At 38.4% G+C, this 14301-nt stretch overlaps 2 protein-coding genes across 2 annotated transcripts; both read right to left on the bottom strand.

Moving 5' to 3' along the window:
* Positions 1-616: 616 nt before the first annotated feature.
* Positions 617-2996, bottom strand: LOC108673164. Its single transcript, XM_018160952.2, has 5 exons — positions 2889-2996; positions 2344-2453; positions 1588-1691; positions 979-1107; positions 617-775 (listed from the first exon to the last, which is right to left on the bottom strand). The coding sequence occupies exons 1-5, from the start codon at positions 2942-2944 to the stop codon at positions 734-736; spliced, it is 441 nt and encodes a 146-aa protein (XP_018016441.1). The 5' UTR covers positions 2945-2996; the 3' UTR covers positions 617-733.
* Positions 2997-9572: 6576 nt separating this feature from the next.
* On the bottom strand, positions 9573-14013 carry LOC108673163. The gene is made up of 5 exons (XM_018160951.2): positions 13895-14013; positions 13294-13409; positions 12489-12592; positions 11873-12001; positions 9573-11685 (listed from the first exon to the last, which is right to left on the bottom strand). Exons 1-5 carry the CDS (start codon positions 13945-13947, stop codon positions 11644-11646), a joined length of 444 nt encoding a protein of 147 aa, XP_018016440.1. The 5' UTR covers positions 13948-14013; the 3' UTR covers positions 9573-11643.
* Positions 14014-14301: the final 288 nt, after the last annotated feature.

Genomic DNA, 14301 nt, shown 5'->3' with positions numbered 1-14301 from the left:
ACGTCTCGCAATCTTTATTCTAGGGTCGCAGAACATAAGGGCAGAAGTTGTAGAACTGGTAACTTACTATCGCGCCCCCCTCATTCAGCTGTGCGGGCTCACGCCGAGCAGTGCGATGTCCCAGTGTCTGACAGTGACTTCAAAGTTTTAGCTTCCAGTTCCGGTGTTTCTGATTTGCGCATTTTAGAATCATTGTATATTTTTAAACAGAGGCCTAGTTTGAATTTAGCTTTTAGCTCTTACCCGCTGGAAATTGTAAATAGATAGGTTTTACAGCTTAGGTTTTTTGTTGCAATCATGACTACTAATTACTGATTTATCTGTGTTCTAGAATTTTCGAACTGACGATGTAGCTGGACTCCGAAACGTTTTCTTTAAAGATACTATGAATTTTTGTGGAGTTTTCTTTGCTTTTAAGTTTTTTGTTAAATATTGTGATAATCTGGTCTATTGATGATATTATCAACATGGTAGAGGTTGACATAATTCAAATTTCGTCTCTGCGATACTAAATCCGCTGTATGAATGGAGCAGCGCAAATAACTCAATATCTGTGAAATATTTTGCATTGATGATATTCTCACAGTTTTTTTTTTTCAGGAAAATAACTACATTATTGCAGAAACCCCAACAAATTTAATATAGAAATAAAAAATCCCGTGCACGAAAAGAGAGGGCGAGTTCAGTCAGTCTTGTTCCGAGTCAGTGGATTCTCCTCCATTGGGTGAGCGGATTAGGGCACGGCAGCTTTGAGGCACACGAAGAGCCGGATTACCTGCCACGCAAAATTTAGATCATGAGCTCTTATAGTCAGGCACGCTTAAAGTTGGATACATTCCTATGAATTATGATCTATTACTCTGCTTGAATCGTATCTAGTGATAACTAATTTCTGTATTTTTTATTGTTGGCGATATTTATAACAAAAGACATGTTGTGCAAGTGCTAGGGAAAATAAACACATTTTTTATGACTCACGTTCAAATATTTCATGGTGGTCCTTTTGCACTTCGGGTAAGCTTTTGCGAAGTTGGCATCAGTGCTGCATTTGTTCTTCAGCGTAATCGTTTGGAAAGCCTTATGGTCCATTGTGTTGTTCGGTTTCAGCTGTTGAGGAGAGAAGGATATGGAAATAACTATTAGAATAGAAAAAGGTAAGCAGCAGATACGCTCATTTTTGGGGTTGGAGATTACTTTATGTTACCGAAATTACAAAAGGTTGGTATTTTAAGAAAAATAAGCAAGGAATAAAAATTTCGCGGTATGAAATTTGAGAATTTTAGAATTACGGGCTCCCTAGAACTGGAGATTTTGCAAAATTTGTATTCGTCATGCAATACGATAACTTGTATGGTCAAGAGTTATGCTCTGCAAAATAAGCTACATCTATACTATCCCGTTGCTGTTCACTGATAATACTTAAGAAAACGCTACATATATCAATTAATCGGTCATGAATCAGGATTGAATTCGCTGTAAAAATGCAGATTGGGTCCTAAATTAGTGTATAGGCGAAATCATTCATGTCTAAACCATCTCAAATAATTGCACGAAGTTTTTAGGGCGCCAATGTACTGAAATACTCACGAGCTTGGTTACTTGCAACGAGCACTTAGAATATTTGAACAGAATTGGGTCGCATGTTGCTGCATCGTACCTAGTCAAACTTGTGATGTTGGTGCATTTTGAATCTGTTGGGAAAAAAATGTAGTCGATTACTTTTACATTACTACCATCTACACAATGATGAAAAATCACAGGCTGAATCTCAACTAAGATTTTGCAAGGCAATACTGACGCCACAAATCACCGGTAAGTTTAAAATTTAGGACAGTAAATCTTGAGCTCCAATGACGCCAATCGATTAATTTAAAGCTGCCAATCGTCAATGAAACTGCCTGTTGAACGTCTCCAGCAATATACATACCGCTTGGGAAACTAAAATTTAAATTTAAAGAAGCGGAATTTTAAATTGTTCATTTCAGTTTACAGCAAGCGCCTCTGGAAAAGCACACAGTAGTTCAATGATCATCTGTCGATGTAATCTGGGAACGACTTCCTAATCGTGTGGGCTTGCACAAAATGCTTAATATGTTAAGAATATTAGCTCAATGAAAATATTAAGTGTTTACGGTATCCGTTAACAAAAAGTATATAAATCAAGACGATATAATTTCGATATGTCGTCAACCAACTCCCAGGCACCCGTGGTGGTTTGTCTCACATATTAACTAAATATATTGGTTGCTGAGCTTAGACCCACAATCGATCAATTTAAGCTCGGAATTATTTTATTGGCAAGGGGAATAAATGGATGCAAAATAACTCTTTTTTTGCACTCACTTGAAGAAAACTTATCCCAGTCATCTCTGTGCTGCTCGTAGCAAGTATAGGAGGCAGTGGCGATGACGTCATTTCCCTCCGCCATCGCTTCTCTACACGGGGATACACCTCTGTAAAAATTAAAAAATAATTATTGCAGTGTATCAAATTGGCAAATGGCTTCTTCTTTGAAATGCGGAAAACGTTTGAAAAATCTCGTAAAAATATACACGATATTTTATTTCAAAACAAGGAACCTGAATACAGCTCGTCACATCCGAATTTTCTCGGTAGGCCATTGGAAAATAACGTATAAACTCAACATTGCCACAATCAAGGTTAAACACTCTGGAATGACGAAATAATAGTGTAATGTAGATTAAATAATGTTCGAGCTAGATCGAAGTTAAAAAATCATAATAAATTACTCAAAATATGGGTCATCCTCCAGTTATATCATTAATTTCAAACAAATATCACGACATATACGTATGAATAATTTACAATTACATTCTCAAATCTCGTCAATATCACATCATCGATTGACTTGCAAACGAAGCACTTACGCCGCGGACGAGGCAGCGGCGGCGGCGGCGATCAGAAGCATCAGAGCTCGCGTCATCTTTTCTCTGTGGTCGTGGCAGCGGTGCGATGGCAGGTCGTGGCAGCGGTGCGATGGGCAGCGGTGCGATGGCAGGTCGTCAGAGCAGCAGTGCGATGGCAGGTCGTGGCAGCGGTGCGATGGCAGGTCGTGGCAGCGGTGCGATGGCAGGTCAGAGCAGCAGTGCGATGGCAGGTCGTGGCAGCGGTGCGATGGCAGGCCGTGGCAGCGGTGCGATGGCAGGTCGTGCGTAGGCAGGCAAGTACGGCTTGATCCTGATGCGGGGTGGGCATGTGGTGGCCATGTTATAGGCTTTGGATATATTGGGACAGGTGTTAAGAAATGCGTCAGACGATGTGATTAATGATAGATTGTGCACACATGCGTGCAGAATCATCATCAATTTTGATGTTTATAAATATACAAAGCTAAAATCTGAAGGATAGAATGGACAGAGTGAATTTCGGAAACTTGTGTTCCCGAATATGACTTGATGTCTTTTCGATGATTTCTTTTCTTTGGGCAAAATATATCATAACTATTTTTTCGAATATAAAAAACTCCATACTGTTGTAAAATCTGGATTCGGCAGATGATAGCATATAGAACAATATTTATTGTCTACAAGACCGATGCCAATTAATAATAAATATTCTTATGGCTAATAATTTTCTAAATTTTTATCTCAATTTCACTCAGATGGTGTGAAAGATTGGACCACTAAGAAGGCGAATGATGTGTACTGCGTCAAAAACAATTGCAATTAGTTAATTTAAGCAGTCGAATAAAATTAATTTATTGGTTACATTACAGTTCCGGTGCTCGGTACTTAGACATCTTTTGCTTATTCGACAAGTCGCAAATTACGAAATACTACCATTGAGTATTGCATTGTTAATAATTTGTGAAGTGGTTAATACTGCAGGATCAAAGTTGCAAGTTATTTAACATTCCTTAGAAACTGAAGCTGCGATGACAATAGGTGAATTAAAAACTTTATGACTGAAGTCATTCATAAAATGAGCTGCATTCTAATAAAAAATTGTCCACACTCACGGGTCATCATTTCCATGTCACCATGATCATCGTTTGAGTCATCATTCCATAATTCCATGGGTCCCATGTCGGTCGGCAATGACTCGTTAAAGCCCTTGTAAAACATCATAGCTCTCACTAATAAGAATAATTACATCTTATACTCATCTGATGCAAGAATTCACCTAAATCATTTTTCTGACAATAACTTAAGAAATTTACTAAATTTTATTTATTGACAGAATTATATTTAAAAATATTGTCTCCTCATGAAATAGATCAAGGATTTTTCCGTGACTGTACACGAAATTTAATCTCTAAACTTTCGCCGCATATTACATCTTTGTCGTACAGTATACGAGCGCCTCAACCGGATCGTCTGAGAGGGCAAGAATACCACGTAGATTAAATTCCAGGATATTCTTTTTTTCTTTTGCAGAATTACCAGTGAAGCAAAAGACTGGCATTCATAGCTGCGTCGTCGCAGAGAGATGTTCATTTTACGAGCCTCAGGCGCGTTGGTCCAAGTGCAGCAAGCTAACAAAATGACAGCACACGATAAATCTTGAGGTCTGATAAATGATGTTAATGATGTGTACATTTCATTCAATGATCTCATTTATTTTTTCTATTGTAGAATTATAAATGAACCAAGGGAACTGACATGCTTAGCTGCGTATAGACACGGAGCGACTTTTCATTTTACGAGCCTCAGGCGTGTTGGTCCAAGTGCTGCAAGCTAACAAAACGACAGCAGTCGATTAATCTTGAGTTCTGATTAATTATGTTGGTGATGAGTAAATTCTATTGCAGAATTATAAATGAAGCAAAAGGACTGACATGCTTAGCTGCGTCGTCGCAGTGAGATATGCATTTTACGAGCATCAGGCGTGTTGGGCCACGTGCAGCGAACTAAAAAAATGACAGCACACGATAAATCTTGAGGTCTGATAAATTATGTTAATGATGACGGCATCTGATATGATCATTTGCAAAGTAATCAAAAAGAAGAGAGGCTTTGTTTTGCGATTACGCTTGTTTTGAAAAATATATATATATATTTATTACGAGGTGGTAGCCGGTTGGTTGCATGTGATGTTGGTCCTGCAAAGAGCCAGAGAAAATATGACATCACTTCTTCATAATCAACATTGAAAACTACTCGACTTCATTATTCGACTGTTATGATGAATTAAGATGAATTATGGAATTCTCGTGGTTTAAAGATCCAATTTGGAATGGTGTGGTACCTATGCCTGGCAAATTTTAACTGTGTGACTAGACCGCAACAAATTCAATTGCGTGATAAATCAGCACTAGTTATTAAGGCGAGATGAGCAAAACTCATAGTGATGATTGTGTATCGGGCCGAGAAGTATGCGCAGGGAGTTTTCTCGGGAAGCAGCGGATTGCTGGTAAGCAGCCTATCTTTGCCTGACCTACTACACTTTGTAATGTCCATATATATCTGTATTTAATGTCTATTTATTGTCTGTACTCGTAAACCTATACGCATTTAGTTTATAGTCTTATGTTGTGGCTGCGGATGCTCCATGAAATTTAAATATATCGTGTGGTCTTTGAAGATTCCCTGATCCATTGCGATTCATCCTCGTACGTTAGGGCCCGCTTGCAGAGACCCAGTAACTTTGTGTGTGGAGCGTAGTTCTCCCGCTACAATATCGCCGAATTATGAGATAAGCATCGAATATATTTAACCCTCGCAAAGTTCTTTGATAATGAAAAAATTAACTCTGGACGTTAGTGTCCTAAAATATTATGCAATATTGTAGCGGGAGTGACATAGGAAGAAAATTTCAGCGCTTTGATGAAGCGCTCGATACGTTGGTCAGATACGTTGGAGGTTGTACGTCTGTCAGATGTGAGTTTGAGAATGTGGTCAGATACGCATAAGACTGTGAGTGTGGTCAGTGCAATGAATTTCAGTTTAAGGAATCCTGTAGCACATGTTCTGGCAACATCAACCAAAGTATTGGAAGGACTTGTTTTACGGTTTGGTCATTCGTTGATCCTTACTGAAGACAGCCGCTTGTGTTCTTGCTCTTGGTAAGTGTCTAGGTGCTCTGATTTGAAATAGAATAACTGCGAGAATATGTTTAAATTATTGTTGTACTTGTCTGGTTATTGTGTTTAATTAATTTAGTTAAATGGGTGTTTATTTGTAGGAGAACTTCCCTCCTCTCTTCTGCTGTTCTACCTAATAAACTTGGAACCTGGACAAATCATAATAACCCTAACACCCACTGGAAGTTACCGTCAATGAATCAATTAACCCACCCGTTTGAACCTGAACCAATAGGAACATTAGTCAGCTACGGCGAAGGTTGTGCGTCTGTCAGATACATTGAAGGTGGAAAGTTTGGCCAGATACGTTGAAGGTCAGGAGTGTTCTCATCTATGTTGAAGGTTGCGAGTGTGGTCAGATATGGTATAGTATAGTAACTTCGGCATTGAAGAATAGGCCTGGATAGGCCTGTCGCCGATTCTTGTACTTTTCTTGACTAGACTGGCCTTTTGATAAAATCTTTTCAACAGACGGTAGATTTAAAATCGATTCTTTTCGGTTGTTCCGTAGGATACGAGGCATTTTAAGACTGAACATATGCTCATGCATGGCCTTGTCTAGTCTGTTCTTAAACGTGTTCATACTCGGAGCGTCAACAATATCTTCAGGGAGTCTGTTCCACATGTCAGTGACTCGAAGCGGGAAGAAATGTTGTTGCGTGGATAAGTTGTACAGCAGTTTTTTTTAGTTTATAGCTGTGGCCCCTGATGTTGGTTCTTGTTTCAAATTCTAGTAATCCTTCTGGGACCTTGTACAAACCATGATTATACTTGTATACTTCAATGAGGTCACCACGCAGGCGACTATAACGGAGACTGGAAAGCTTCATAATCTTCAATCTTTCTTCATAAGACTTGCCCTTTAAGCCTGGAATTATCCTTGTTGCACGTCTTTGAACGCTCTCAACTAAATTTTTGTCCTTTTCAAGTCTCGGTGACCACGCGACGTTTCCAAACTCAAGGTTCGGGCGCACGACAGAGGTGAACAACAGCTTCGTCATTTCTATATCTAAGTACTCGTAGGAGCGTCTGATTAGCCCAAGCAGTTTATTGAATGTATTAACTTGCGTTTCAATATGCCTATAAAATTTTAGCTCCTTGTCGACACAAACTCTAAGATCTTTTTCCACGCAAGACTTCTCAATCATAACCCTCTCGTTGCAACCGTGTCTTCTCATGCTGTAAGCTTGCTGTTCATTGTTCTTGCCGAGGTGATGTACTATACACTTGTCAGCATTGAAACGCAGCTGCCACGCATCAGCTCTGTCAACTAAACTATCAAGATAATTTTACAGTTGCCTTTTATTTGACGCATCCTTAACTGTACTATAAACTTTTGTCTCATCGGCATACATGGAGCACACGCTTGACACTACTTCTGGTAGATCATTTATATAAGCGACAAACAAAAAAGGCCCAAGAACGCTTCCTTGCGGTACGCCACTGCGCACAGTTACCCAGTCTGATACGGTTCCGTTAATGACACGTTGTCTTCTGCCTCCTGGGAAATCACCTTACACACAACACTTGTGAGACTTACAGGATATGTTCAAGGTTGTGAGTGTGATCAGATATTTAGAAGGTTGTGAGTGTGGTTAGATATTTTGAAGGTTGTGAGTGTGGTTAGATATTTTGAAGGTTGTGAGTGTGAAGTCCACACTCACAACCTTCACAACCACCACACTCACTCTGATGGTTGTGAGTGTGATCAGATATGTAGAAGGTTGTGAGTGTGGTCAGATATTTTGAAGGTTGTGAGTGTGGAGTCCACACTCACAACCTTCACAACCACCACACTCACTCTGATGGTTGTGAGTGTGGTCAAATACGTTGAAGGTTGCGATGATGGTCAGATACGTTTATGGTTGTGAGTGTGGTCAGATATGTTTAAGGTTGTTAAGTGTGTTCAGATACGTAAACGTTTTGAGAGTTATCAGATGCGTTGAAAGCTGTGCGTCTTTCAGGTACGATGAAGGTTCTCATCTTGTTAAAGCATTGATATATGTTCATCTGCGAGGCGCTATACATCGAAGTTCAATACTACGGGTCATTAGCATTGGTGGCTACACGTTTTTATAGATAAATTCATTCCTGTTGTTCCATTAAAATGCAATAAAAATTGTTCAAAAGGTAAGAACCATTGCAGGCATTGCAAATCTTAAATATGTTGGACAATAAACAGATTCATTTGGTTTTAAATTAAAATTTCTCATTAAAGGTAATCTTCTGGAATTACGCGAAACAAAATTTATATTCAGACATTTAATATTCCGACCCTTAGCTATTAAGCTAACTATTAATGTTACCGAAGCAACAAAGATAGTGCAAAATGAATTTTAAATTAATTTTTCCATAATTCAATTAACTAACTCAATTCTTCTCATAAGTAACATTACGAATAGTTTCACCGATAGCTTTACTCCTGCCAATTATCAAGATTAAAGGTTTAGATAAATCATATTAAATTAAGTTTTCTTAAATGCAAGCGTAGACAGCGTGCACGGTATGAGGAGAGAGTGATAGAAGCATGCAGCCAGACGTAGGATGGCCAACATTGGACTGAGGCAAGAACGAGTAAGTGGATTTTTCAATCTGCTGACGCCCGGACCCATACTTTAAAAAAAAAAAAACGAGATCGTTAGTTCATCAGCCAATCATCGACGGTCTTTCAAGATAAATCCACCAATCATAGACAAGAAAATAGAGCGTAAGTACTTACGTTCACTTAGCGAATTTTGAAATTATGGCCCCCGGACGCGATGCTGAGTCCAGAGACCGCTACTTCAGAGACACCGCTACAGCACCGCCCCGTCACATATCGTCACCACTTGCAGGTCGCGTGCTCAGGGTACAACCGGTTACCTGCTTCATGCTGCCGACTTATACTTAATAAAAGTCGTTAATAAGTATTATTAGTTGTAATTTATTTATCATCCAAGATGAGCTAAAAATTAGCACATTAAATCAATATACTATTTGAATTTAACAGTTTGCCGCAGGGGGCATGTTGGATACGTCGGTCTGCTGTTGCAAATCATTGCCAACTATCGCAAGATTAGTAAGCATATTATTTTTCTTCGTCGTCCACCCAGTTAGATACAAAATCATAGTTTAAGGTCCGGGTTATCATAATGACTCTAACCATTGCCTGAACAAATATTTGGTCAGTAGTAGTTTAGCGTTCAATGTTTTTACAAAATTATTCAGGACTTAAGAAAATATTGAGATTGAACGATCGTACCTCGATCCATACGTAATATTCTTATTTGCCGTATTTCATTCAAGGCATAAGGATTTAGAATTAATACTAACTGATGCTTTTCAACCTGATTTTCGACATCGAAATATGTTCGAATGACTTGATAAACCCAATTCATATTTGCACGAGAATAAATAGGTTCAAAATTCATATTGCTTGAATTATCTCCATATATTATCAAGAATTGTAAACAAAAATACGTCGCAATTGTAACGAAACGTATATATTATTGGTTTCATTTTCATTCACGAGCAATTAATGAACGATGATATAATTTAATAAATTCTGAAATTGATGTATCCTCCTTTTTTAATGTGTTGATCTTGAAAGCATGTAAGCCCATTAATTTATTAGGGCATAAATGAGATTTGCAATTCGATAATCAAGGTTCCAAGGTAAAAATTTAATTTAGTTCTTTTTACATAAACTTGGCATAAAAATTATAAGTAGAAAAATATGTTACTCAAGAAACGTTTGAACATATAGGCTGAGAAAAATATTCACATATCCATGAATATATCAATAAATTGTGGTGTGACAACGTTGGTTCAACGCTGGAAAATAGATCAATCTTCAACGTACCAAGATCGACGTTGCTTCAACGTTGAAATTAAGTTGTATTACGTCTCTTCGAGTGTTGGTCACATTGCGATATTGATTCAAGGCCTAATTTTGATTGATCAACATTTCATTCTGAAATTCAGATGATATATTCGTCGTTTTAACGTTGTTTCAACGTTAGATGCCTGCTGGGTAGGCTGCTATGCTCTATATAGCAGGGGTCTCCAAACTTTTTTCACCAAGGGCCATTAGCAAGCTTTCTGAAACCTTCACGGGCCGGAGAAGTTCATGGGCGGAGGGGGGAGTTGCACAAATTACGAATAAATGTGGTAGTCAAAATTATCGCACGAATAAATATTTCATTCTGAACTTACGTGTTACGGAGCAACTGAACACAATCTTTCGTCGCTTAGTCGTTGCTTAATCTTAGAGCCTAATCATTTATTGGGGTGATATGCACGGCTCTTATATACTTAAGTTTCTCGCTCAAACTTTTCACAACATGGAAAGTGCGTGAAACAGTTCCTCATCAACTGGGTCTCAAACAAAAACAGCTTGTGTCGAAACTCATTCACTTGGGGAAACATGTCGCAAATGTGCGCTGTTTTGTCTTGCAACCTAAGATTAAACTCATTCATGTGTGTGGTCAGATCCACAGGAAAAGATAATTTTCAAAGCCATTCGTCGTGTGTGAGTAGCGGCTGGGGTCGATTCTTTTCCTTCAGGAAAATTTCGATTTCTGCTCGGAGTTCAAAGAATCGTGACAACACCTAACCACAGACACCAGTCACGCCCATTTACTGTTTTTAGTTCATGAGTAACCAGAAATAAATGCCACGCTCGATTTTTGTACACATTATGTTGAAATACGAGATATCCTGGGCGGGCCGGATGGAACCTATAGCCGCGGGCCGGATCCGGCCCGCGGGCCGTAGTTTGGAGACCTCTGCTCTATAGTGAGCTCACACACGCAAAGATATGTGAGTAAGGTGTGAAGCTGGCCTTCGGCATGCGTCCACATTTGGCTAGCTGTCAGTAAAATTTGCTAGGACCTAACCGGCGCACTGAGTACCTAATTTGAGGCTTGAGGGTGGGTTGTGTCATGCGTTAATAAGAGAATCATATAGTTTTTTAGATTGTTGACAAAACTTTTTTAGGGATGGGTACTTAAAGGGGTTTTCTGATTTATTGTCCAGCAAGTGTTCTCATTCACTGCTTTAGCTTTCTCGCATTCCAATGTCAAAGACTGTAATTTGTTCACAAACCATTTTAACTATTTATTAATTACACGTGTTGTAAATATATTGCCTTCATTTAATATCCCACTTCATCCTAAGTATTCCATGAATAGACAATTGGAGCGACTGTACAACAACTATCCGGACTTCGATCTGGCTAGCGTGACAGTAGGACCTATCCGTACTTAGGAGGTGATGCAACTGGTAACGTCGATTACTGATCTTAGTTCATCACAAATATTACAATCATCTAATCTATTACTGATATTGTCAACAAGGTGCACCATTCTATTAGTGATATTGTCAACATTCTCTGCACCATTCTAAATTGGCGCTTTAAATAGAGCAGTGCAAATAACATTATTTCACCGAAATATTATGCATTGATGATGTTCTCATAGCTTTTCTCAGGAAAAATTACATTATTGAGGAAACACCATGAATATAATATAGGAATATGAAAATCCCTTGCACGAAGAGTGCGAGCGAGTTCATCCAGTCTTGTTCCGTGTCAGTAGATTTCCCTCCATTGGGTGAGCGGATTAGGGAACGGCAGCCTTGAGGCACACGAAGAGCCGGAGAAACTGCGACGTAAAATTTAAATCATGAGCTTTTATAGTCAGGCACGTTTAAAGTTTGATATGATCTATTAATCTGCTTGAATTATCTCTCGTGATAGCTAATTTCTTTATTTTTAATGTTTGTGATATGTAGAACAAAAAGTTGTTGCGCGAGTTTGATAAGATAATAAACACATTTGGTAGGACTCACGTTCAAATATTTCATGGTGGAGCTTTTGCACTTCGGGTAAGCCTTTGCGAAGTTGGGATCAGTGCTGCATTGGTTATTCAGCGCAAGTGTCTGGAAAGCCGCATCGTCCAATGTGTTGCCGGGTTTCAGCTGTTGAGGAAAGAAGGGTATGGAAATAACTATTAGAATAGAAAAAATAAGCAGCAGATACGCTCATTTTTGGGGGTTGGGGATTTCTTTCTTTTGCAAAAAATTACAATAAGTTAGTACTTTAAGAAAAATAAACAAGTACTAAATGTTTTGCGGGGTGAAATTTGAGAGACCGCAAGAATTGTGGGCTCCCTGGATCGGGAGATTTTGAAAAAAATCGTATTCTTCATGCAAACAAGCAAACTTGTATGGTCAAGAGTTATGCTTTACAAAGTAAACTACATCTATAATATCCCATTGCAGCTCACTGATAATGTTTAAGAAAACGCTACATATATAAATTCAGCGGTCAAAAATCGGGATTGAACACACCGTAAAAATGCAGATTGGGTTCTAAATTAGCACCTGGGCGAAATTGTTCATGTCTATACCAATGCTAAAGTAATTGCACGATTTGTTCAGTGCGCCAGGATGCCGAAATACTCACGAGCTTGAGTGCTTGCAATGAGCACTTGGAGAAATTGAACACAAGCGGATCACACGTTGCTGCATCGTACCCAGTCACACTTGTAAAGTTGGAGCATTTTGAAACTGTTTGCGAAAAAATGAAGTCGATGGGTTTGGTATTGCTATCATCTACACATTCATGAATAAGCACAAAATTACAACCATCTACAGTTTCTACACAATGATGAAAAATCACAGGCTGAATCTCAACAAAGATCTTGCAAGGCAAAACCGACGCTCACAAATCATCAGTAACTTTAAAATTGAGGACAATAAATCTTGAGCACCACTGATATGCCAATCAATTCGTCATTAGAAGCTGCCAATCGCCAATGAAGCTGCTTGTTAGAAGTCTCCAGCAATACATACCGATTGGAAATCAAAATTTAATGTTGAGAAAATGAAATTTAAATCTGTTCATTTCAGTTTGCACAAAGCGTCTATGGAAATTACGTAGTTTTTGAATGATCATCTGTCGATGTCATGTTGAAACGAGTTTCTATTCGTATAGGCTCGCTTAAAATGCTTAATAGGTGTAGGAAATTAGCTCAATAAAAATATTAAGTGTGTATGGCATCCGTTAACAAGAAGTAGATAAATCCAAAAGATGTAAATTTCAATATGTTGTCAACTTACTCCCACATAGTCGAGGTGGTTTGCCTCACATATTAAATTAAAGTATTGGTTGTTGAGCTTAGACACACAATCGATCAATAAAGGTTGGAATTATGTTAATAGTAATAAGAACAAATATATGCAAATTAACTAACTCCTTTTGAACTCACTTGAAGAAAACTTGTCCCAGTCCGTTTTGTACTGCAGATAGCAATTATTGGAGCCCACGCTATGCGTAACGCCGAGGTATCCCGCATTCACAGCATCTCTACAAGGAGATGCACCTCTGCAAAAAATTTCAAAATAATAATTTCAGTGTATGAAATTAGCAAGGGCCTTCATCTATGAAATGTGGAAAACGTTTGAAAAATTTTGACGTTTGAAAATTGGAAAACGTTTGAAATGTGGAAAACGTTTGAAAATATACACGATATTATATTTCAAAACAACTGCCTGAATACAGCTCTTCACATTCTAATTTTATCGTTAAACCATCAGGAAATAACGTATAAACGTTGCAATGATCAAGGTTCAGACACTCAGGTATGATGAAGCAATAATACAATCTAAATTAAATAATTTTCGCGCTATATCGAAATTGCAAAATCACAGTCTATTACTCTAAATATGGGTCATTCTTCAGTGAAATCGTTAATTTAAATCAAATATAACACAATCAAAATAATTACGACATATATGAATTAGTAACAATTACGTTCTCAAATCTTGTCAATATCACATCGTCGATTGACTTGCAAACGAATCACTTACGCCGCGGACGAGACAGCGGCGGCGGCGATCAGAAGCATCAGAGCTCGCGTCATCTTTTCTCTGTGGTCGTGGCAGCGGTGCGATGGCAGGTCGTGGCAGCGGTGCGATGGCAGGTCGTGGCAGCGGTGCGATATGATTCGAATAAAATTAATAATTCGGTTACATTACAGTTCCAGTGCTCGATGCTTGCACATCTTTTCTTAATAAGACAAGTTGCAAATTATTAAATACTACCATTAAGTTATGCATTGGTAATAATTTGTAAAGTGACTAATACTGCAGGTTCAAAGGTGCAAGTTATTTAACATTTCTCATTCAAGAACAGAAGCTTCGATGACAGTAGGAAAATTAAAAACTCCATAACTTAAGTTATCATAATATAAGCTGCATTATAATTAAAAATGTCT

This window comes from Hyalella azteca, unplaced genomic scaffold (genome assembly GCF_000764305.2).
Source record: "Hyalella azteca isolate HAZT.00-mixed unplaced genomic scaffold, Hazt_2.0.2 contig15125, whole genome shotgun sequence".
Lineage (NCBI taxonomy): Eukaryota > Metazoa > Arthropoda > Malacostraca > Amphipoda > Hyalellidae > Hyalella > Hyalella azteca.
This window is presented reverse-complemented; position numbering and strand designations above follow the sequence as displayed.

Excerpts from the sequence above, each read along its gene's own strand:
- LOC108673164 (XM_018160952.2), bottom strand. The coding sequence starts at position 2,944 with ATGACGCGAGCTCTGATGCTTCTGATCGCCGCCGCCGCCGCTGCCTCG. Across the intron at positions 1,692-2,343 it reads CTGGGATAAGTTTTCTTCAA|ATTCAAAATGCACCAACATC; the intron begins GTGAGTGCAAAA and ends TTTTCCCAACAG. Across the intron at positions 1,108-1,587 it reads CGTTGCAAGTAACCAAGCTC|CTGAAACCGAACAACACAAT; the intron begins GTGAGTATTTCA and ends TCTCCTCAACAG.
- LOC108673163 (XM_018160951.2), bottom strand. The coding sequence starts at position 13,947 with ATGACGCGAGCTCTGATGCTTCTGATCGCCGCCGCCGCTGTCTCGTCC. Across the intron at positions 13,410-13,894 it reads GCCGCTGTCTCGTCCGCGGC|AGGTGCATCTCCTTGTAGAG; the intron begins GTAAGTGATTCG and ends AATTTTTTGCAG. Across the intron at positions 11,686-11,872 it reads CCACCATGAAATATTTGAAC|TTTCTCCGGCTCTTCGTGTG; the intron begins GTGAGTCCTACC and ends TTTACGTCGCAG.